This window comes from Paramormyrops kingsleyae, chromosome 25 (assembly GCF_048594095.1).
Source record: "Paramormyrops kingsleyae isolate MSU_618 chromosome 25, PKINGS_0.4, whole genome shotgun sequence".
Classification (NCBI taxonomy): Eukaryota; Metazoa; Chordata; class Actinopteri; order Osteoglossiformes; family Mormyridae; genus Paramormyrops; species Paramormyrops kingsleyae.
In genome coordinates, this window is record NC_132821.1 from 21,953,168 (window position 1) to 21,975,897 (window position 22,730).

A 22,730-nucleotide genomic window follows, 5' to 3' on the forward strand; every position below is an offset into this window, starting at 1 on the left:
TGGTACACACCAGTGCTGGTCAACCCATAAGGTGACACAGGCAATTGCCTTGGGTGGGATCTTGCAAGGGGGGCGCTGACTTAGCAAACCTCCGGCCCCTAGGGGGAGCTGCAGGAATGGGCACCACATTGGCTGGTGTACACTAATGTTACTGACAGGGTGGAGGACTGTCTCAGTCCACTTGCAATGCTTGTACTTGTGCATTTTGGTAACTGTCTAAAACACGCTTGGTTGGTTTTGAACCACCGTGCCCCATGGCCATAAAAGCGTGGACACCCTCATAGCCATGACATATATATGTGTGTGTGTGTATAAGAGAAAGAGATTGAGAGAGAGAGAGAATCTACATGAGCTTCCAGTTGGACATTTTTCATCCAATTAAGAACTTGCTATATACTTACAGGAGCCACCTGTATGTGCCACTACAGGTAGGACGATATGCCCTCTTCACGTTGCTAAAATAAAACTGCTGGAAAACAGTGCCATCTATAGACTAGTTGAAGTCCCTACATCAATTTAGAGTTTAATTATTTTCCTTAGAAACTAAGCTTAAACAATTAAAATGAAACATGCAAGCAATCGATCAATTAAATAATTTAATCATAGTTAACATTTAGTATTATTTATACCGGATCGTAAATTAAGTCATAATTGTAATATGTAAAATAAATTTCATGATGACTAATATTCCACAAAACACACTTTTCTTTAATTTCTTAAGTATAACAATTCACATTTTCCTGTTGCCTGGGGTATCACGCCCATGCGAGTCTGCAAGTCCGACCAGAAATATGTTAACTACCTAAAGCATTAAGCGCAAGTTAACATAAAAAGGTCAAATGTCTGGCTTTCAGTATTGTTCTGAATAATCGTGGCATTATTTTATTGAAGCGTATATAATCATATGTCCCGCATAAATCATTCCAGTACCTTCATAAACATTAAAGGCCTACGCCTCTTAATGTACTTTTACAGAAGTATTCATCTATTCACCTGATGGTAATATTTCTGAAAAATTTGTTGACTTGTTGACCAATATAACTTATGTAGATTATTTCCGTCTAAATAGCTCGCTACCCTTATCCCACCCTCAAAACACACTGACAACAACAAAAAAAAAGTAGCTTTGCCACACAAAAGACTACAACAAGCAGTACGCATCACGGTAATCGTATGTCAATAACAAAAGACATGCTGGGATTTGTAGGTTTATGTGCGAGAAACACTGGGACGGAGACCGTCGGTATGGGTTTAAATAAGAACTACGATTCCCAGAATGCCCTTAAATGCGCAGGAAAACCTTTCCACGCAGATGCGTGAAACGCAAGGTCCAGCAGCCTGTCTGGTCGGCCATATTGGAATCTGAAGTCTATAAGCCCTCCGAAGATACAGAGTGACTGGATATTTTGGAGTCTGTAATATTGCTTTTCTTTATTCCGATTGCGGCTGCAGAGCCCGGCAGTTCCTCCCGAGACCCCGCCCTCTCTAGACGGCAAGTTGTCTCTTAGTTCAGCGGAGAAATGAGCCCGACCGACGCCAAGCGCGGAGCGAAACGCAGGAAGAACAAGCGGGGCGGTGGCGGCACCGGCTGCAGCGGCGCAGTCGGCGGCAAGGCCGGCGCCCCGGCCGCGGCCCGGAGTCCCCAGGCGGGGTCACCCTCCTCCGTGATGGGCTTCCTGACAGCGGGAGGCACGGGGAGTACTGGTGCCGGTGGAGTTGCGGGCCTGCGCGGAGAGGTAAGGCTGCCTGACCGGGGTGAGGTGACAGCCTGCCTGCCCCCTGTCTCCCTCCCCGACGGGGCCGTGACAACCGCACACAGCCGGCTGTGGGGGTGTTAGTCCCGAGGACGGGGACGAGAGACGGGCATCTCGGTGCCTGATGGCCCTGCCGCGGTGCTGAGGAGGGCTAGGTAACGACGCCCCCCCCCCCGTCCCCCACGGTCGATAGCTGCTTGACCCGGGACATCGGGGCTCATCTACTGACGCCTTGTAAACGCTTCCGATCAAAGCTCCACGGGCTATAAACACAACCTGTAAGGCTGCCAGCTACTAACTAGTCGCCGGTTAGTGGGCCGGAGGTAGCTGTGTCTCCCCAGGGAGAGGGAGGGGGCGGGGGTGTCTTCACAGGGGCAATAGGGACAGATCCGCAGATCGCCCAGCTGGACCGGGCAGGATGGCCCTGCTGGTGCCCAGAGGGCCTCGCTTACTCCCTGCCCTGCCCTGCCCTGCCCTGGGCACCAAGCGCGCCCCAGCATCTGCACACCTCCGCTTCTCTTTGCGGCAGACCCGGTTCGTGTCATTTCAGGTGAAACTGCACGGCTTAACCGGCCGCTTTCCGGATGGCATCTAAAGCATGCGATTGGTGTCATTTAAGCGTTTTATTAGCGGTATCGTTTTATCAGACATGATTCTTACCGCCTGATTGAAGCTTACAGGTAATAAAATCCACGGTCAGCAGCTAAATAAAAGTCGCATCCTGTGACTTAAATTTGTATTGACCCTCCGTTAAGGTTTTGTCTCTGCTGATCAATATCTAAATTTACACCAAGGCTGTTACATTCTGCTATTGTGTATATTCTCCCCCTATCTGTTGAGTTATAGTTTGGGGGGAAATTACAACTTTTGTGAGGGTCTGGCTGTAAGTTATGGATGAATAAAAATGGCAGTGTTGTGTACAATCGTGGATAATTTATGCTGTCTGATAGATGGGACTCCATGGATATGAGACCATTAAATTAACAGATGCTTTTACCCAAAGCGACATTCAGTTGTGACAGCAGGGTCAGACATTCTGTGGATCAACTGGGGGTTAAGGGCCTTGATCCAGGCCCAGTAGTGACACCACACTGCTGACCCTGGGATTTGACCTGATGTCCAGTTTCAGAGTCCCAACCTGCTGAGCCACACCGACCGGCGTAAACACTGGCCCGTAGGCCGGAGGGGGATACTGCCCATCGCGAGTCTAAAGCAGTTTGTGTTTTAGAGAGAGAACTGCAGATGTGAACCTGAATTCATGGTGCCTGGGTAGGTAACGCTTGGAGGTGGGGTGGTGGCATGTGTTGCTGGCGATTAGCAGAGGTGAATGGTACATTTAGTTTGAACTCCAACTGATCCTGGATCAGGTCACCACTGCGAATGGCGAGGAAACGGTCTGAGCGACGGCACCCGTGTATTTTGAATTCCCACCCACTTCTGTCCTCGATGACGATTTGCCATCTGTACAGGCATAAGTACAGGTTCATAAAACATTCTTTCATTTTCATGCGTCCTTAATTATCCCCTATTACTCTCATATGGGAGGCACTAATAGGGGTCTGTTTGTCCAGTACATCTGGAGCAGGTTTTGGGGTTAAGAACCTTTGCTCGGGTGGCCCAACCTGCCGGCAATGGGATTCAAACTCATGACCTTCCAAACACAGGCACTAGGTTTTAACCCACAGACCCATAGCACCGGTTGGTCGAGCCGTTAGTGTTTTCATATAACCGATACGTTTGGTTATTAGTTGTCGCCTTTATCCATTTAAACCAGCTAAAGAGTGTGGTTGAACCCGCAGCCTTTCGCAGACAGCCCCCCCCATTAACATGGTGGGGCAGTCGGGCCCCATTCTGACAGACCGCAGCTGAATAAGTATCCTATTTTCTCCCTTGATACGCTTTCATGCAACACTGTGTTCACCATCAGCCCATCTCCCGGAGTCCATCCCAGACGTGCGGCTCCTCCTGCTCCATCCCTACGTGCGCTGCATATATTTGTGTCCTGGTATCACACTGCTGGAATTGTTTGACCATGTGGGTCCGTAAGCAATCCCAAGGTGTGTCCAGCGATACGGCGGGCACCAATAACACACCCTTCACCGTGACATCGCCCCCTGCTGTCCTTTTGTGTGCAACGCTACCCTGGCGGCATGAGGAAATCGCTGAGAAGTGCTCGTGCTTTCGGGTGCTAACAGCGGCGTGCTACCTGTCCCTTGTCCTGCACAGGTCTCCATGAACGGCATGCAGTTCTCTGAAGGGCCGGCGAATCCCGAGTTTACAAACGTCATGCAGGTAATGTTGCTGCTCCTGTGTTTGACCTCTGGGGGGAGCTCTCCAGTAGCGGTGCCGGTCGTTATGTATTACGTGTGGTTGAGGGGCTTGCACTCAGTTGGGCATTTTGAATGCTGCTTTTAAAACATCCTCCCCCCAAGGTAGCACATGTGGTTTCCTCCCCCAGCACGTGAGCGTTTTTACGGCAGCTGTGTTTTCAGCTCGCGGGACTCGCGGAGCAGGACATATATTGGCTGCCTGTTTCCGTTCCCGTCACGGTGGCCGGTATCTGCCGGCTGTCTCACCGACTCCTCCCACCTTTGTGAACCCCCGTCCCCCGTCCACCCTCTTCCCTACAGACTCCCTTCACCTTTGGTCTGGGGCAGAGGGCACCGTACACAGCTGGGGAGCGCTGCCTCCTCTGCCGGAGCGAGCGTAAGGACTGCCCGCCCCTGGACGCCAGTTCGACGGGCTCGAGCGGCACTTGCGGCTCGCCCAAAGCCGGCGGCCTGCTGCAGCTGCCCCTGTGGGTGTGTCCCGAGTGCCGGCGCACTGTGGAGACGGAGGAGCGACCCGCCGCCCCCGAGCAGCCCTTGCCGGTGAGGGGGGGGGGGAGGGTACTCGGTCACCATGGGGTCGGTAAAACCCCCGTCTGCAGTGGCCCCCACGCTGGCCGGCCATCACTTGCCGCGTAACGTATAATGAAACTACGGAACTGGCAACGGCGCCAACGATAGGGAGCCACGTTGTCCGCAAGGAGGCCTGACAGACTGGGTTCACCTGGGCTCTTGCCTTCCCTCTCTGCGTTCGAACGCTTCCACGGGCTAGTGACTCAGAGCGGCCACAGGAAATCCTGTGCCTCCGTCCCCGCCGCCTTTAACACATCGCCGCTTCATTTTTTTGACCCAGAGCCAAGACTTCCTGTTGCACATGCCCATGGGCCCCAGCAGCTCGGCCTCGGAGCCCATCGGCGGGTCCCCGACGCTGCCATCCCCGGATCTGGGCGCCCCTGTCCCCTCCGACCCGTCATGTGGCTGCGAGGCCTGTGTGGAGCGGAGGTGAGGCCCATCCCCATCTGGGTTCGGGATCCGGTCGGGGCTCGGTAGAGCGACCCATCTTGACCGGTCCTGCTTCTCGCCTTACAGGGAGATATCGGCCGAGTCGGAGAGGGAGTCTCAGCAGCTTCAAAACTACTGGTCCGAGGTCCGGTACCTGGTCCGGTGCATTTACCGGCAGACGGGCACGCCGCTGGCCGACGACCACGACCAGCCGCTCGACCGGGACCAGGAGAGCATGAAGGAGCTGGTCGACAGGTATGCTGATGGTCTTGATGTGTATCTACAGCCCCATGGAGTGGTGCCCCGCTAACCCCCAAACCCCCCCCCCCCCCAGACTCTGTGAGAAGGATCCCTACCAGCTGTACCAGCGCCTGGAGCAGCAGGCCCGCGAGTATGTGCTGGAGATGAAGGTGCGCCTCCTGAAACACCTGTCCGCGGGCTCCAAGGCGCCGGCCGTGCAGGGCCCCCCCCAGGCGCACCAGTTCATGTCCCTCCTCCTGGAGGAGTACAGCGCCCTCTGCCAGGCGGCCCGCACAATCAGCACCTTCCTCCTCACGCTGGTGAGTCTCATTCGGTATTTTTCTGGTGTGGCCTCGGGGGGTTGGCTATGGAGATGGGGCCTCGAGGGGGTGTGGCCCGGAGCATGGTGGCGTTATTCCGGAATGGTGACTTCACTGTGGATCCTCACTGCTGGCCCTGGGTTCCTTGTCCCGTAGGAGAACGAGCACCTGCAGAAGTTCCAAGTGACGTGGGAGCTGCACAACAAGCACCTGTTCGAGAACCTTGTCTTCTCGGAGCCACTGTTGCACGGCAGCCTGCCGTCACTGGTGGCCCAGCTGAGGTGACTGTGCCGGGCAGGGGGGGGGGGCATGAGGCCAGTTGACTTGAGGCACGGCCATTGTGATGGAGGCGGGGCCAGTTTGCCTGGGGATGGGGGTGGGGTCGACAGACTGAACGTTTTGTGCCGGGTGACTGAAATGGCTCGTGTGTGGCCGGACAGGCACGGGACGGCGTCACGGGACTCCTACAGTGAGGACATGTACCGCACCTTGCTGGAGAACTACCAGCAGCTGGAGCGCGAGATGCATGCGGTGGCCGCCGAGTGGCTGGAATGCGAGAAGCGCATCGACGACTATGTGGACAAGCAGGTGAGGTCACAAGACCCGCACCGACCGCACGCCATATCCTGTGTCTAAAAATGATACCGCCACCGCAGCCCAGTTAGCAAAAGTGGTTAGAAACGGACCCTTAAAAGAACACTGTTCGGTTCAGGTGCCGTCTGCTTTAGCGGTTTAACGCTAAAAGCCAGAACCACATGAAATAAACGAACTGCAGAAGCCCACGGTGATGCGAACCGTGATGTGGGGGGGGGGGGGGGGGTCAGAGCCTCAAATTTGTCTCCTCAGATTAGGATTCATCTCGACTGTGGAGGCGTCGGTTTGGTGTCTTTCCGATCCTTTGTTGTACGGCCATAAAATCCCGTGAAAGTTTTTTTTGACAGAATCATAAGTGTTTTTTGAGCCCGATGGACTGTCTGATGATGTCACGAGCTGAATCTCACATCCCCCTCATGCGGATATACAGAAGTTCCCAGCAAGCTGCTGTTTCTGCTTTGCCTTTCAACGTTCCCGTGTCGTTGGGGAAGGCGTGTGTGTCACTGTCACCTCTGTCTGCCTGTGTCCTATTGTTCCACCGTCATGATTTCAGTCCCTTTGCCAGATCAGGCAGATATTTGTCACCGGAATGGCATTTTAGCCTGTCACGATGTCTTTCACCTGCCTATTTGCCCTTGCCGATTTATCCCCTCTGTCCTGTGATTTTGTGGTGACTGACAGTTAATGGCTGTAGTCCGCCGTTTGCCAGGGGTGTCTTCCAGAAAGTTTCTGACATGGGTGAAACCTGTTCTTTTTCCTTTTTTTTTCCCTCCCCGTCCCTCGTTCATTATTCTCTAAAGATGTCACTGAAGACCAAGCAGCGCATGTTGAAGGAAGACTGGGAATTCTTCAAGCAGAGGAGGTTCATCGAAGAGCAGGTAAGGACCATGCAGACTTAAATGCCCGTCTTTGAAGCTTGCGTGTGTCTGGACCTGTTGGCGCCGCTTGTAACCTCCTTGACGAGCGTTTATGGAGCCCGGCCCAGACTTATGAGGAAATGGTGCCCCCATCGGAGGCCTGCGGAAAACACCACGTGTAAACCCCCCCACCCCCACCCCGCCCGCCCTGGTTGAACTGTGGCGACAGAGTGTGCATGAAAGAAAGTTTTTCTTCCGTTTTTTTTTTGTCGTCTTCAGTTAACGAACAGCAAGAAGTCCCCCCCTGGAGAAGGGAACTTTACAGAGGCCATGAGGCAGGCGCTGTCATCCCGAATAAGCATGCCGGACTGTCCCAACTGCAACTACCGCAGGAGGTCTGTCACCCGCCCCACTGGCTGAAGGCTGATCTATACCGGCCTCTTTATAATGCAGTGTCCACTCCCTCTTAGATGTGCCTGCGATGACTGCAGTCTGTCCCACATCCTGACATGTGGCATCATGGATTCCCCCGTCACGGATGACCTCCACGTGCGCCTCCCCCTTCCCCCGGGGTCCGCGCCGGCACCGGACTTCCTGCAGGTGGCGCTGCAGCCCAGCGTGTCCTCGGCTAGCTCTGCCTCTGGCTCGGCTTCCAGCTCCCCCGTCCCGGTACAGCGGGCGGCTCGCCTCCCTGCCAGTGACGACGCCCCCGCCCTGTGAGTGTGTCGCGTCCCCGCACCTGTCCGGCCACAACACCCCATGTATGGTCTCTTTTATAATTATTGTTAAATTAATTCTTTTTTTTTTTTTAATCGGGTAGGGGCGGCGAAGATGACGAAGTGCCTCTGCTCTCGGAGAAGTTTCCAGATATTTACCCGCTAGGCGGCTACGCTGACCCCAAGGTGCTGGCTGCCGTGAACGGGCTCCACGGCGAGCTGAATGGCGGGGGCGAGGACATGCCCTGCAAGCACGAGGTGGGACCCGCAGTCTCTCCTGTTAAACGTGGTCTGCGGACCCCGCAGAAACATCCCCCTACGCGATTGTCCTGCGGTGGTTTGTTGAATAACCCACCCTTCTCCAATCCCCCCCCACCCCAACCACCACTCCAGTCTCCCAGAGCCAGCAGCAGCTCCAGCTCCAGTACCAGTTCATCCGAGGCTGATGAGGAGGAGGCGGATGGGGAGAGTGGCGGGGAGCCTCCGGGACAGCAGGGGGCGCTCTCCCCAGGAAGCAGGAGCTCTGTCAGAGGGTCCTCTCAGAATGACAGCCCACCACCGTCGTACCCACACCAGCAGGTTGTTATTAGCTGCCGGTCGGACAGAACGTGTGATATTGTGGGGAAAATGTGAGCATGTGAGTGTTAAAAAGAACGTATCCTGATTGGTTCTCTGCAGACGGAGCCCAGCCCACAGCCCTGCGAGTGCCACGCCTGCAGCCAGGCCCTGTCTGGCCTCCCGCCCGGTCGCCCGCACCCCGCCGGGCATGCCTTCCTCCCGGAGAAAGGCTCCCATCCTGCTTTGCACCTGTACCCTCACATCCACGGCCACCTGCCCCTACACGGCCTCTCGCACCTACCCCGGCCCCTCCTGCACCCTACGGTCTACCCCAGTGCCCCCCTGCCACACAGCAAGGTAACACTGCCCTCTTTGCCTGAGTACTGTAAATATTATGGTAAGGTGCCCCCTTTCTGAGGATAGTGCAGAGACAGCTTCCTTTGTTGTTCACAGTTTTTATATTGTTTCTCCACACTCACTCCCGTGTTAATGACCAAAGAAACTAACCCAGTCCTCTCCAGTGTTATTTACCTAGTGTTATTTACCCAGTGTTGGTCCTGCTCCTGGAGGCTGTGGCTTTTTTTGTGCTGTCTTCAGGTTTGCCACAAGGGGGCAGCCATCATCCAGGCTACTTAATCACCCCAAGCACTGCTGCTGAGTTCACAGAAACCTTATAAACGTTCCCTCACAATTGAGAACCAAACATTTAAGTTTATATGTCTTAGAGTAGTTTGTTACGCAAATAAAAATGGAAATAAACCTGAACACTGATCCTTTTTTTTGGGGCTGCCGTTCAGACGCTGCCGTCTACCCCGACGTCCAGTCACCCGAGCAGTAAACACCCGGTGTTCCCGCCCTCGCTCCCCGACCACGTGTACCAGAACTGCTTCGGGAACGCTGCAGCCGACTGGAACAGCGCCCTCCAGTGTCCGTCGCTCAAGTTCGAAAACATCTGGGACACCAACGTCATCAAGAGCTGGAACCCCGCCCTCTTCCTCCAGGACTCCTTGCCGGGTGAGGCAGGCCGCCGCGCTCGAACCCAGGGCCGTTCTGATCCGCGGCCGCCCGCCAGCGTGCGTGGCTAAAACGCAGTTCTGTCTCTAAAAAAGGTGATATGATAGGACCGCCGCTTCCGGAAGTCCCGCCCACGGCGGCAGGCGGTGAGGCCCCTGTCCCCACGGAGACGAAAGAGAGGAAAAACGGCGCCAAAAAGAAGTGTCTTTACAGCTTCCAGGACGCCTTCATGGAGGCCAGCAAGGGGACGCTGGGGGCGGCCATGTCCACACCCCCGGGGGCCTGTACGTCGTCCGGCGCTCAGTCAAGTAATCATGGCCGACCGCCCAACCCTGTGACCCTGCTGTGATTTCATCTGGTCACTTGGGATGCTTTAACCCTCTAGAGTCTGCGGCCTCTCAGCCACTTTCGGGGTAGTCTGACACACCTTGACATTTTAAAATATTTCACCTGTCTAAAAAACATTTACCCCAAAGTGTTACATTTGCTTTTATTCAGCACAAACTGAGACCACTTAGAATGTTTTTATTCTATTTTTTGTTAAAATCAACTTTAAACATATGCTTTTCAAAAACCTATTTTCAGACATGCTGAGACATTGTAAAAAATCACATTGCAGACATTTCTAGCAAAGGCTTTTGAGCTCTGAATTATAGACACGGGTTGGCTACACATAGGTGAAAGAGACATTCTGAAATTTTATATGGTTTGATTACTAAAGTGTTAGCACTTTAGAGTGACACTCTAAATGTCAATGAATATTGATGAGATAGGTGTCCTCACACCTGTAGTAGTTTGCATACTGTCAATGGCCCGTCAGTCTGGAATGTCACTGCACCCCACACCCATCACTTTGGAAAGGCAGTTTGAAACGCAAGAAAAGTACCAACAATAAATTCCTTTTCACAGTTTATTGGTAGATGGAATGAAAAATTGTGACCATATACAGATGATGCAGTGCCTATGCAGAGTTAACGCTCTGGGGACGAGGGCATCGTCGACCGCGTATCTTTCTCGCGTATTTCAGTTTATATCTCGCTGAAATCATTATGTAGAATCATGAAAAAAACACCATAATCTGTCGTCTTTTGAAAACTTCCATTGTTGGAAGTATTAAAGTATGTTAAATCGGCAAAAAAGCAAACCACATGACCTTTGTTTTACTTGCGTCGGGAGCGTGTAGGACCGCTCTCAGCTGAAGGTCGCTATTCACGTTCTAAATATGCTGGGTTTGAACTGGCGACCGTATGATTACAGGCACACAGGCTTAGCCCACTGAGCCATGAACGCAGGTATGAGCTTCGCTGCTGAAAGTGGCAACACTGGGGCAAAGCTTCAGCGGCAGAGACGAATCCGTGTGCTATATTGTAGCCGATCAGTGTAAACACTACCCAGACATGTGCTCTTGTTTATTTCGGTCACAATGGCCGTATTCACATATTTCTTTACCCAATACTAACTGTCGGATTATCATGTTATTATCATGCGAATATCGCGATTTGCAAAGTGGGTGGGCGATCAGAGCCGCTTCGAGACGCTGACGCTTAAGTCAGTCACTCTTGTTCTTTATATTCGTATCACGAAGCTGTAAAAATATATTTAGTTTCTACCTATATATATTTGAAAAGTAGACCGTCCAAGGTTTCTGAGGGTGTTTTTTAAATATGTATATGATAAAAACTCGCAGAGTTATTTAAACGGTTTGGCAAAATTTCTGTCAGATCCCGCCGGTGGGACCGCCGACCCCAGAGGGTTAAATTAAAAATTGTTTAAGCCTAACCACCATGTTTACACTGATACCTCGTTTTATTAAAGCATGACCCCCCTCCCCACGTTCCCCACAGGTGACGTGTTCCACAGCATCTGCAAAGAGGAGCACCGGCTCCCTAACCCCGTCGCCCCCCACAGCAGCCCCACGGGCCTGGCCTCCCTACCTCCCCTTACTGGGCCACCTCTCCCCCCGGCCTCGGCGGCCCACCTTCCAGCCGTCGCCTCCCCGCACTTCCCCAAGAGAGTTGCCCCGGCCCCAGGCTTCCTGGATGCCCCCCACCCAGCCCTCTACCTCCCACCGGGCGAGCCCACCGCCGCTCCGCCAGTCGAGAGCTGCGTCAGCGCCCCGCCCAGCGTCTGCAGGTCAGCCGTTTAAAACTCCCCGATTGTTTCTTTTGGCTAAATCCAACTTTTTGTGTGAGAATGAGGATTGAGTTTGGAGCTTAAGATCCCCCACGTTTGACCCGACAGCGACCCGGACTGCGAGGGGCACCGGTGTGAGGCCAACGGTGCCTACGACCACCAGCCCTACGATGGTGACGAGAGCCCGGACGAGGACAGCTGCTCCGAACACAGCTCCAGCACCTCCACCTCCACCAATCAGAAGGAAGGAAAGTACTGCGACTGCTGCTACTGTGAATTCTTCGGCCACGGTGGGGTAGGTCTCGGTCTTGGCCCCGTCCACCGTCTACGTTTAGTGTCGCACTCGGTGTCAGACCTTGGCCCATTTTCCATAGCCTCCCGCGGCCCCCACGAGCCGCAATTTTGCGGAGATGCGCGAGAAGCTGCGCCTGCGCCTCACCAAGCGAAAGGAGGAGCAGCCGAAGAAGGAGGAGACGGTGCCGGAGCGGGAGGGCGTGGAGGACCACCGCAAGGTGGAGGACCTTCTGCAGTTCATCAACAGCAGTGACAGCAAGCCCACCAGCGGTGCCAAGGCGGCCAAGAGGGCCCGGCATAAGCAGAAGAAGGTAGCTGCGTGTGTGCTTGCGGTGCCACGAATATTCTGCACAGGTTCTGCATGGGTGCTGTTGGTGTGCTATGCGGGCGCTGCATGGGTGCTGTTGGTGTGCTATGCGGGTGCTGCATGGGTGCTGTTGATGCGCAATGCGGGTGCTGCATGGGTGCTGTTGATGCGCAATGCGGGCGCTGCATGGGTGCTGTTGATGCGCAATGCGGGCGCTGCATGGGTGCTGTTGATGCGCAATGCGGGCGCTGCATGGGTGCTGTTGATGCGCAATGCGGGCGCTGTATGGGTGCTGTTGGTGTGCTATGCGGGCGCTGCATGGGTGCTGTTGGTGTGCTATGCGGGCGCTGCATGGGTGCTGTTGGTGTGCTGGGTGGGTCCTGGGAGTATTCTGCACAGGTGCTGCATGAGTGCTGCGCATGTGCTACACAGGTTTTGCATCACTATATCCTGCTTTAATTGCTGTTTTTCTGTGACAGCTTAAGGACCCCCCGACCCTATTCCCCCCTAAAGTTTGCCTAGATCTAATGCGCTGATGTTAAAATGGCCGAGGGTTCTGAGATTGGCGACCGGTGTTTAAGCTGCTTGCTCTGCTGCGACCGTGTCCCGTTGCAGATGGAGGAGAAGGCGCGGGTGGAGGCAGAGGCTCGAGAGAGGGAGGAGCAGGAGCAGCAGCGGCAGAGGGCGCAGGATGCCCTGAAGCGTGAGCTGCTCCACCTGCAGGAGCACCTCCGCACGGCCAAGAAGAAGAAGAAGGAGCGGGCCAAGGAGGGGTCCAAGCCCGACCCGGCCACTCAGAGCCCACAGCCCCTGAGAGAGTCCGCCCAGAAGGTCCTGGAGAGCTTCCGCAACAGCAAGGAGCACCTCCTCCGTGACATGGTCCATCTGCCCGGCTCCCGGGATGGGCAGATAGAGCGGGTAGCTGGCCCCGAGGACCTGGTGAACGGGGGCGACCTGACCCCGCTCCAGTCAGGTCCCGACCGTGAGAAACCGTCGGAAGCCACAGCTCCATCGCCGCGGGAACAGAACGGCAAGGCGCGGCTGAGGCATCCGCCGGCCGTACCTGTTTCGGAGCTGACGAAAAAGTCACCGGAAAGCCCCAGAAATGTGCCGGAGGTGACCCCCCCGGCCTTCGACGCCGCCCTGCTGGAGGTCAAGGGTAAATCGAAGCCCGCCGAGGAAGCCGCCTCAGAGCTTAAGAGGGAGGAGAGGAGGAACAGCTCCAGCAGCAAGAAGCAGCTGAACCACGTGAAGGAGGAGAAGGTGGTGGCTGTGGCCGAGCCGGCCCCCCCCACAGAGCCCCCCCAGCTGAACGGGAAGCCCCCCAGTGCAGAGTCGCCACAGCCCAAAGGAAAGAACAAGAAGAACAAGAAGAAGAAGGGCGATAAGAACAGCAATTCCATAGGTGAGCGCTTCCCTCTCGCGGCTGAAGCCCGCCAGCCAGTCGTCTGCCATATTGGCCAGGGGTTGGGGCCTTAGACGGATCCTATACTGCTGCGCCTAGACTAGTGTGAACGGGGCAGATGAAAGCTTTCGTGTACACCCCCGACTATCTGCTGCCATCTTTGATGTATTCTGTTCATTCACAACACCGCCTGCACCGGTCCTGTGACGACCCCGGGTATTCATTTGCTTTCTTAATGTCCCAGATGACGTGTTCCTGCCCAAAGACATCGACCTCGACAGCGTGGAGATGGACGAGACCGAGAGGGAGGTGGAGTACTTCAAAAGGTACCAGCAGGGGGCGTTCGCGAGACGGTTGATGCGGACTTCTTGACGCTCATCTTGGGGGTGTAGCGGTGTAGCTCATTGCTAGAACCCTTTCTCTCTCCCGTCAGGTTTTGCCTGGATTCGGCCAGACAGACTCGACAGCGTCTCTCCATCAACTGGTCCAACTTTAGCTTGAAGAAGGCCACCTTCGCCGCCCACTGATGGACATAGGGGGATGCGTCGCCAACCCCCACCCCCCCCCACCACCCCGGCGACCCCTGACCCTCCCCAGCTGTGTGAAACGTGCTCCCCCGGCCAGCGAGCCCCTACGTCCCGTCCCCGCCGCTCCTGCTGGAACACATGTGCTGTAATATTCTCGCAAGACTTTTAGGGGTGGGAGGGGGGGGTTTAAAAAAAAAAAAAGGAAATGAGACAAAAAAAAAATCCATCTGCTGCGCTCTGTGGGCCCCTCTGGGCCCTGTGTGCTTCTCCGTCATGGCCGCCGGCTGTGTCTCCGTTTACCTTCAGTTTCTGCTGTCTGGGCTGCTTAGTATGGTGTCTGTCTGGGTTCAGGCCCCTCCGAGGCAGACTGAGGAAAGAAAGGTGGATTTAAAGAGGAAAAAAAGAAAGGAAAAAAAAAACAAAAATGGCCTTTGCTCATATTTACTGTGGCTTTCTTATACACAAACACACCCCCATCGCACTTCATTCGAGTCACTGACACGGGTTCGAGCGTGTAATTTTCCTCAGCTCCCAGCCACCCCCCCCTCCCCCTCCTTTGCCCCCTCCAACAAATCTGCCCCCCTCCCCACGGGGCCAGGTAGGCCTATACTTGACATAACGACCCCACCAACCTTAGTTCCAATTTTGAGTCCTTAAAGTGTACAAGTTGTGCGAATTTTTTTTTTTTCTTTTATCTTTTTTTTCCCCCCTTTGTTTGTAGCCAGCTTGTATCTGAATGAATTCGGGGAAGAAGGACATTACTCACACTATGGATCTGTTATAGAGTGTATATTGTGTTAACACTGAAGCCAGTTCGGCTGCTTTTTAACATATTGTTAAGTAATATAAAAGCTCTGTGTCTTTCTTTTTTGAAAGATGGAATACAGTAGTATGGCAGGACCCGTGTGCAGTGCCTCTTTCTTCAGCTTTTCTTCATAAGGGTGGGGGGTCCTGCTTTGCTTTCTGTCAGGTTCCCCCACATCCTGGACCTTTTTCAGGTCTTGCGTCCCCCTTGTGCCCCGTCGGAGATTCGCGTTTCTTCTAAAGTTATTCCACTAAGAGCCGAAAGCCGCTTCATGAGCAGAGGTAAGGACTGAATGTGCCTGATGGAAGTGAAAAGAATGGAGGTGTCATCTGGGAGACGTTGAGCCCTTAATGGGAGGCCAGCTTGCAGGTTTGGGGGGAGCCAGGCACGCCGAGCTGGTGACCGTGTGGGGTGGGGGCTAAGGAATGATATACACCCCAGATTCTTGGCACCGCGCTGAAAACGGAATCCTAATTGATGGCGTCACATCCAAAGCGAATGTAGGTGAATAGCAGACGGAGGGCCTGCCCCAGGCCCGCTGATGTGACTGACCTAGTGAAGTCGACTCTTAAAGGTCACCCGATAGCAGGAAGCTGAAGAAGAGTATTTAGTTTTTCTTTTTCTTTTTCAGTGTCAGCCTGTGAAGGCGAGTTGGCTTATTGATATCTCCTGTTGCGTGTTGACTCTGCATAGGAACATCGATCATTCTGAAATCTCAGTGCCTTGCTTTCTCGCGCGTTGAATCAGAGTGAGGCGTGAGTCACTTCTATGGGCCTTCTGAAGCTGAGGGTTCCGGTAAAGACATGTAAATATAGTAAGGAGAGGTCACACACACATAGAGTTCACGGGAAATTAGTGAGTGCGGCATCTCCATGGCAACGTGGCCGCTACCCCGGCTTATCTGTGCACTCACGAAAGATAGAGGTGAGATCTCTGGCAGATCAGCGGCCGAAATGCAAACAGGAAGATTTTGTGGGGATTTGAGCGCGATCAAGAGATCCTAACAGGTGTCTTTTTGAGGGGGGGGAGGGGTACATCTCCCCTGTACCATTTTAAGCATCTCTTGGTACTTAAGACTTGTTTTCAATATTGAGTTGTGCTGCCAGAGAGCCGAACTGTGCTGAAAAGTTTAAACGAAAAGCACAGGAAGAGAAGTTCTAAAGATAGTCGACCGCAAGGGACCTTCGACGTGCGTAGACGGCACCCCGGTTCGGGGGGGGAGTCTGCTTTGTGTCGTCTATGGACTTCCTCGCCATTCTCTCACATCCTGTGAGGCGGCTTTGGCCGCCCGCGCATCATATGAAATACTGAAAGATTGATTTAACAAAAGGATGCAGGGGGGGGAATTCAAATTCATCATTAGGTATTCAAACAAAAAAAAAACTCCTTTGTAATTTCCCTTAAGTATTTTTGTGTTTTTTTTGCTGGATTGTTACCAGAGCTTCTCAGTACATAAGTCAGGACAGCGACACGGCCTTTGTGATCCGATTATGGCCAGTTGTGTTGGGCTCGCTGGTCAGCACCATTTATTCAGTGTTATGAAATCCACTTACGCCTTTCATCGCAGTCTAACGACACCCCCACCCCTTAAAAAGAGAAGCAAACACCACAATCTTAGTGTTCTTTACGGTAAGCACTTTGTTTGTGTACATCGCTGGGTTTCAGTCCTTCCTGGTTTCATGCTAAACGGAACTGAAAGACGTATCCCAGCTCGTTGGAGAAGCCAGCGGTCGGCTTTCAAAGTCGCACACGCAGCTTATCTGTACCGCCTAGATGTGGCCTTCAGTAAAATGGCACGGTTGAGGCAGCCGGTGCAAGGGGCACTGGTGTCGCCATGGTGACCCGGCGGATTCAGCAGTTTGCGGAGAAGTTCATCTGGGGAAGCCCCTATGTCTGCCCTGGCAGTGCCGCTGTTTCGCACCTGTGAAACGCTGTTCCTTTCTCAGACTACTTCTCTAACGAGGCCAGACATTAATAACAATAATGATGATAATGTGACGGCTACAAGCGCCATTAATGACAGCCCGCGGCCCGCGAGTGTGAGCCGAATCGCCTTTGAAGCTCGCGGGGAGCGAGGCAGACCGTCTTGGGAATTCCCAGGTTTTATGGGAATTTCCCAGTATTTCTGGATACTCAAATGATTAAAAGTCGTATATGCCCATCGAGTGTTTACTGGCCGCCAGTAACTCTTCCCAGACCCCGGGGCAAGTGCAGGATTTTTGAGGCGGGAATGCACCAACAAGTCACCATTTGTAATGGAAACGTAAAAGCCTCCCCCCCTCCGCCACCCAGAGGGGCTCTGTGGCCTTTAGTGACAAAGCTTGTGATTTCGCCTGCCCGGGGGTGGGGGAGTTGCTGAAAATAGGGGACTGGTTAAAAGTCGCCTGTAAACGTAAAAAAAAAAATTCAGAAAATATTTTCTGGTTAAGTAATGCGACCTAATTGTTTCCAGATGAGGTTGAGTGTCGATGGCGGGGAACTGGTGACGGGTCTGATCTGTGTTAGAGCGAGCACATGACTGGGGATCTCCCCGGGCGGATGGGGGTGAGCGGGGGGGGCATCCCAGCCTTTGACTTTTAAATTTTGAGATCGTTTTCAAAGTTTCGTGTAAACGTCCTATTCTATGCTTGCAGACGGCTGATAGCTAGAGACAGGAAGACGAGGTGCGAGTCGCGTTGCTGGTGGAGGGGAATCGGGGGCAGGGCAGGTAGCCGATCCCTGGGGGGCTTGGACTCTCTCCGGACTTGCGTATTAACTCCTGAGCGCCCGCTGGTACCAGGTCCCCAGCTACCACCCCCTGCTCCCTGTGCCGCTCATGAGCCGCCAGCGGACCTGCTCACCCGTGAGTTTGCACACGGGACAACAACATCATGGAAAAATATCCCGAATCACGCCTGTTAACGTCCAACCGGCATCCGAGACCCGTCACCCTAGTGCCCAGATCGGCTGTGACTCCGACAGACCATACCCCCCCCCCCCCCTCCCGTTTGAGCTTTGCCAGCAGCTGGAAAGGTGATCTGGTGCAGTCAGTGTACAGTCATCACGAACACAGTCCGGTGCTTTCCGCCGGTTACCCGATAGCTCCTCTTGTTGCGCCCTGGCTAGACCACTGCCTTTCATACCCAAATAACAACATTTATCTGCTTCAGTGGTTATAAGTCCCAGCCACTCTCCTGACAACCTTCATCACTACGTCTCTCCATGGACTTTTTCCGGGTGTTAAATCTAAGAATTATTCACCCAGTGGCCTTTTAATTCAATGACGACATTGTGAATGACCAAAGGCACCGTTACCCGAGAGACCAAATGAAGTCAATGTCTCTAGGGGTTAACCATCTCAATTGAGATATTAGTATTTATTTTTTTAAATGTCTTTTTAGAACAAGACAAATTAAAAGCAACATAAAAATTCACAAACAATATACATAAATGAAAACAGCACCAGTAGAACAGTTAAAGAAAATCACCTAAAAATGAAACACATACAAAAGACCTCATTCTTTCTCTAACAGTAATTATTCTATAGTATGCTGTGCACACACCATATTCATGAATCGAAAAAGTGCAACGTTTCAACAGACAGTGTCTGATTTAACATAACTCAGTAGAGAAGCTGAATAAATTTAGCTGAGGTATACTTGTAAATCTATTTGCTAGATTTGGGAATTTCCCCATTGACCTATTTCGTGATGTAAAAAAATAACTTGACATTTTAAGTTCAAAATGCTTCATTATATAATAATTTAATAGTTTGTTACAAATAACAAGTGCTTTGTAAGTGCAATCCTGAAAACACATCTAAAAAAATTCAAAACACTCCTGACAGATGTCCTCACACAATGTCAAATTGGCTGTATAAATTACATAAATTACAGTTCTTTTCATAGTTTCAATGATATTAATATATATACTAAAATATATAAAATACTGAGTTAATATTAAGCTGTTTACAGGCCTTGTGGCCTTGTAGTGCTTTATCAGTGCTCAGAATGTGAGTTTGTAATAAATAATCTTTGTTCAGTTTGTGCAGTGAGCTCCTTGCAGTCAAAAGTGGACGCACTCGTCACAGTGTCTCCAGTATTCAACCGTGTGCTCGTCATCGTACTGGGTGTAACAGTGGGGGCACTGTAGCTGGGTGGGACTCGGCCGCTCGGCCCGTGTGGCCCCCTGTGTCGACCCGCTGCCCTGCCGACTCGTCCCCTGCCGCTCGGCACTGCTCCTCATCAAGGGCTCGCCGTCAGCGGTGCTGGTGTGTGTCCGTCCCGAGTCCCATGGCATTCTACAGGAGGACGACCGGTCTAGGGAATCCTGGGTAATGGGACAGAACGGGCGCTGTTAGTATTACAGGGATCTGAATGCTAATGTCTTCTAATCTCATCACATGGACATTCCAGGTCTATTACACAAATATTCTAATTTCTTTAAACAACTAAAAATCCAGTTTAAAAGAATAATAAAAATGTAAAGGCCATTTCTGAAATTCCTGGCTACATCCCGCTAAGCTTGTCTTGTAGCATTAGCAGGCGGCCGGAATTTGAGCGAAGGAGGAAGTTATGGGTAGATGTGTGTATCCTTGTAATTAAGAAGTCAAACATCAAAAGGCTGGAGAAACTGAAAGTATCTGTAAACGCCTGAGCAGGTTGTGGTCCGGGGCAGAGGTGAGTCCTTTACCTGCTGACGGAGCTGCTGCTCGAGTTGCCTGACCTTCTCCTCCAGGTCCTGAATCCGACTCTGTGCCCGCTCGCGGTCGGCCCGCTCGGACTTGAAGTCGTCCACGTAGGTGAGCACCTGAGGGGGTGAGACGTTCAGAGTGGGGTCAGCAAGCTGGACCTAGGGGGAGCGTGATGGCAGGTGTGCAGCTGCGAGGCGTCTGCGGCCCCCCACCTGCTGCTCCAGCATGTCGATGCGCTCCCTGTCAGCTCGCTTGGACTCCTCCAGCTCCCTGCTCAGTCTGTCACACTCCTCGATCTTCTGCTGCAACAGCTGGTTGAGTCTCCCGATCTCCTGCTGGAGCAGCCCCACGTTGAGCTCCTTCAGCTTCTGACACAGGCCCTTGACGTACTCCTCCCGGCTTGAGTCGTATTTCTGCCACTTGGCGTTCAGGCTCTCTACCTTTGTGGAGGAAGGGCGACATCGTCACCTCGTCAGCGTTTCCCATAATAAGATCAGTATTCAAAAAAAGGGAAGCAATTGCAGAGGGCTGGTGAAGGGACTTAAGCGGAGGAAATCTCAATGCCAAAATGAAAATGGGAATTAAAAAACATTCGCTCTTACATAGGCCACGCGCTGTTTTAACACTTCATTCTCCTTTTGAAGTTTCAACTCTAGTGCAGTGAACTGCTGTGCAGCCGCAGAATCTGTAAACTAATTGAAGGAAAAAAAAAATATATATCCCAGTTAATTATAGATTGTGTTCAACGTTAGAGGCCGATACGGTGCAGACTAGGGCTCTACCCGGCCGAAGGGTCGCACCTTTCTGCCTTGTGGCGCATGCGTCTTGCTGTCGACCGAGCCAAGAGGCTCGTTCTTGCCCTCGATACGCCGGAGCAGGTCCTGACACACCCGCACCGTGGTCCCGAGCTGAGACCGGAGCTGATCTGCTTCTTCGGCCAGCGAGTTGCACAGCACGGTCCTGGTAGCCTGCGCCTTGTCCTGCTCCCTAAGCGCCCGCCGCAAACGCTGGATCTCCAGGTCCTTCTCATGCTCGGGCTGCCGCGTCAGCCGGTACATCTCCTGCTCCAGGGCAGTTACCTGCTGCCGCAATCTCTCCATCTCCTACGACGGGGATTTGGTGACAGGACGAGGAAACGAAGCGGGACGCAGTTAGACTTGGCTGGCAGAGGGCGAGCGAAACAGCCCCCGCCCAGCCGCCTACGGGGCATTTACATGTGACATGCGTACATTTGGGTTATTTCCATCACAGCCTCTTCGTAGATATGTGGGTCGTGTGGAATCACAAAACCTTACCTTAAGATGAGCCCTGTACATAATATGGTTAATTATTATTTACACATAAATACGTTAAATGCGAAATATAGGCCTATGATATATTGTTTAATGGTAGTTTTACTTAGATCGAGCTCTAAGGAGTAAAAAAAAAACAACAAAAAACTAGAGTTAACTGGCGTGGGATAAAAACATGAAACTATCTTCTGAGCTAAAAACTGTTCTCAGGAAAGTGTGACATTCATCCGGCGCTATTGCATTACATGACTTAAGTCAGCATAAGGTTATGGTTCTCGTCTTTTCATCACGCGCACTTACGTAATATTATTATTATTATTATTAATGTAAATGAATGTAAGGCGTCGCCAAGCCCGAAATACTGCCCTGCTTTGGAAGAAAGCCCCTCTTCATCATTTCCAAGCTGGGTACAGCTTTCATTAAACTGCGATGAGCAAACGCGTTTGTACTGCCGTAAAAATTTAAATACACCCCCGTCTCCATTTTCTGAAATAAGAATGCATTTTTATGTTTGAGAAAGGTCGCCTTTTAAAATGTGGCCAACTCGCAGCCTATCCAAATGCGCAATGCTTTGACAGCTGGAGGTTCTTTCTCCATCACTAACCAAAACCTCATCACAACCAGTTAGATCATCCATATGGTCCGAGATCCATAGCACTACTTAGTTACATTGTCTGTCTATGAAACGGAAACAAATATCCATTCAAGAACAAGCAGACAAGCAAACACAGCCCATACTTAGTTATAACCAGCGTAAAATTATGGAATCACTATTTATTAAATACAATAATAAATCGACCCGCAGTACATTTCTTTCTATAAAATGTTATGAATTCCAAGTAGAGTGGTGGTAAAATACACATTTTACTCACCAGTTTGCTCGTCTCCGACTGCTGGGCCGCCTGTCTCTCAGTATCTTTAAGTTCTTGTTTCAGCATTGAAATCTCTTCAAATAGGGTGTCTATCAAAGATTTAGAGGGCCCAAAGACGACGGGCTCCTCTCCGTCCTGCCGCACGCTGGCGCCCTCGTATCTGGCCAGTCTGGCTCTGAGATCGGTTATCAGACCGTCCTTTTGGCGCATCTGGTGCGTCAGTACGCCGACCTCCCGGCACGATTCGTGGAACAGCGTGTTGATGGTGTTGAAGCTTTGAGCTTTGGTTCTCGGCACCTCATTCTCCACCTGGAAGTTTTCCATCGCCGGGTCCGCCCGGTGGCACGCAGGATCCACGCCGACGCTGCTCCGATCTGACATGGTGATAGGACTCTAATCACTCCATTAGTATCACAGCAGCAAATGAAGCATCAACTTTGTACTCGTCGGGGTAAAAATGTCCCAGGCACTAATAGTCCCGCTTAGAAAGTTAACATTGAAAAAAACTCGGGGAGTGTCCTATGGCGCAAATAATATTCCAAAAGTGTGGGGATTTCCTACGGGACTTCCCCAAAAAGGCGGACTTTTCTTGTACTTTACTTTTTTTAGTAAGTTTGGGATACCTGGTCACCCCTTTCTGCAATTGAAGTTAAACTCATGTGGTGAACAGTAATTTATTCTTGTTAACCGATTAAAGGAAAAAATAAATACTTAAAAAAACGTGATTTCTTACGAGCAGTACTTAAAGGTTACTCGCACATGCGCGAGAAGTTTCCGGTGACGACTGAGTTTCACTTGTGTGAGAACGAAACCGTATTAGGTACAGTAACCAGATAAATACGAATATATGATGCATAATCATATACACACACGCAAATGTATATTTATGTAATGACGCTGGAACTGTAAGAAACGGTTCTTCTAGCAATACCCATAATATGCCAGTAAAACAGATTCTTAAATAGCAAAATCAGAATTCAGTCATCTTGTTGATAGTCATTCGCGGGAGAGACAATTGAAAAAGGTGTCATTCGGCATACA

At 52.0% G+C, this 22,730-nt stretch overlaps 2 protein-coding genes across 3 annotated transcripts; one reads left to right on the forward strand and one right to left on the reverse strand.

Annotated features, from left to right (window-relative positions):
* Window positions 1-1,348: 1,348 nt before the first annotated feature.
* On the forward strand, window positions 1,349-14,948 carry fam193a (family with sequence similarity 193 member A). 2 transcript variants are annotated; one of them, XM_072707268.1, is made up of 22 exons: window positions 1,349-1,736; window positions 3,981-4,046; window positions 4,385-4,624; window positions 4,935-5,083; window positions 5,171-5,338; window positions 5,418-5,643; window positions 5,800-5,924; window positions 6,084-6,231; window positions 7,038-7,115; window positions 7,374-7,489; window positions 7,565-7,810; window positions 7,915-8,068; window positions 8,204-8,389; window positions 8,489-8,725; window positions 9,166-9,382; window positions 9,478-9,690; window positions 11,227-11,515; window positions 11,624-11,810; window positions 11,890-12,120; window positions 12,732-13,521; window positions 13,766-13,847; window positions 13,955-14,948. In XM_072707268.1, the coding sequence occupies exons 1-22, from the start codon at window positions 1,521-1,523 to the stop codon at window positions 14,046-14,048; spliced, it is 4,458 nt and encodes a 1,485-aa protein (XP_072563369.1). In that variant the 5' UTR covers window positions 1,349-1,520; the 3' UTR covers window positions 14,049-14,948. The 2 variants fall into 2 exon arrangements, with proteins under 2 accessions (XP_072563369.1, XP_072563370.1); XM_072707269.1 differs by having other exon boundaries at window positions 9,478-9,666.
* Window positions 14,949-18,181: 3,233 nt separating this feature from the next.
* Window positions 18,182-22,443, reverse strand: tnip2 (TNFAIP3 interacting protein 2). Its single transcript, XM_023799149.2, has 6 exons — window positions 21,690-22,443; window positions 20,326-20,628; window positions 20,128-20,217; window positions 19,738-19,965; window positions 19,525-19,641; window positions 18,182-19,161 (listed from the first exon to the last, which is right to left on the reverse strand). Exons 1-6 carry the CDS (start codon window positions 22,068-22,070, stop codon window positions 18,898-18,900), a joined length of 1,383 nt encoding a protein of 460 aa, XP_023654917.2. The 5' UTR covers window positions 22,071-22,443; the 3' UTR covers window positions 18,182-18,897.
* Between the last annotated feature and the right edge of the window lie 287 nt (window positions 22,444-22,730).

What these genes read in the sequence shown, in the direction of transcription:
- fam193a (XM_072707268.1), top strand. Translation starts at nt 1,521, where the DNA reads ATGAGCCCGACCGACGCCAAGCGCGGAGCGAAACGCAGGAAGAACAAG. An exon ending in CCCCCGAGCAGCCCTTGCCG is followed by an intron (nt 4,625 to 4,934) that starts GTGAGGGGGGGG and finishes TTTTTGACCCAG; the next exon opens with AGCCAAGACTTCCTGTTGCA. An exon ending in TCACTGGTGGCCCAGCTGAG is followed by an intron (nt 5,925 to 6,083) that starts GTGACTGTGCCG and finishes GTGGCCGGACAG; the next exon opens with GCACGGGACGGCGTCACGGG.
- tnip2 (XM_023799149.2), bottom strand. Translation starts at nt 22,070, where the DNA reads ATGTCAGATCGGAGCAGCGTCGGCGTGGATCCTGCGTGCCACCGGGCG. An exon ending in ATGCGCCACAAGGCAGAAAG is followed by an intron (nt 20,218 to 20,325) that starts GTGCGACCCTTC and finishes TCCTTCAATTAG; the next exon opens with TTTACAGATTCTGCGGCTGC. An exon ending in TAAAACAGCGCGTGGCCTAT is followed by an intron (nt 19,966 to 20,127) that starts GTAAGAGCGAAT and finishes TCCTCCACAAAG; the next exon opens with GTAGAGAGCCTGAACGCCAA.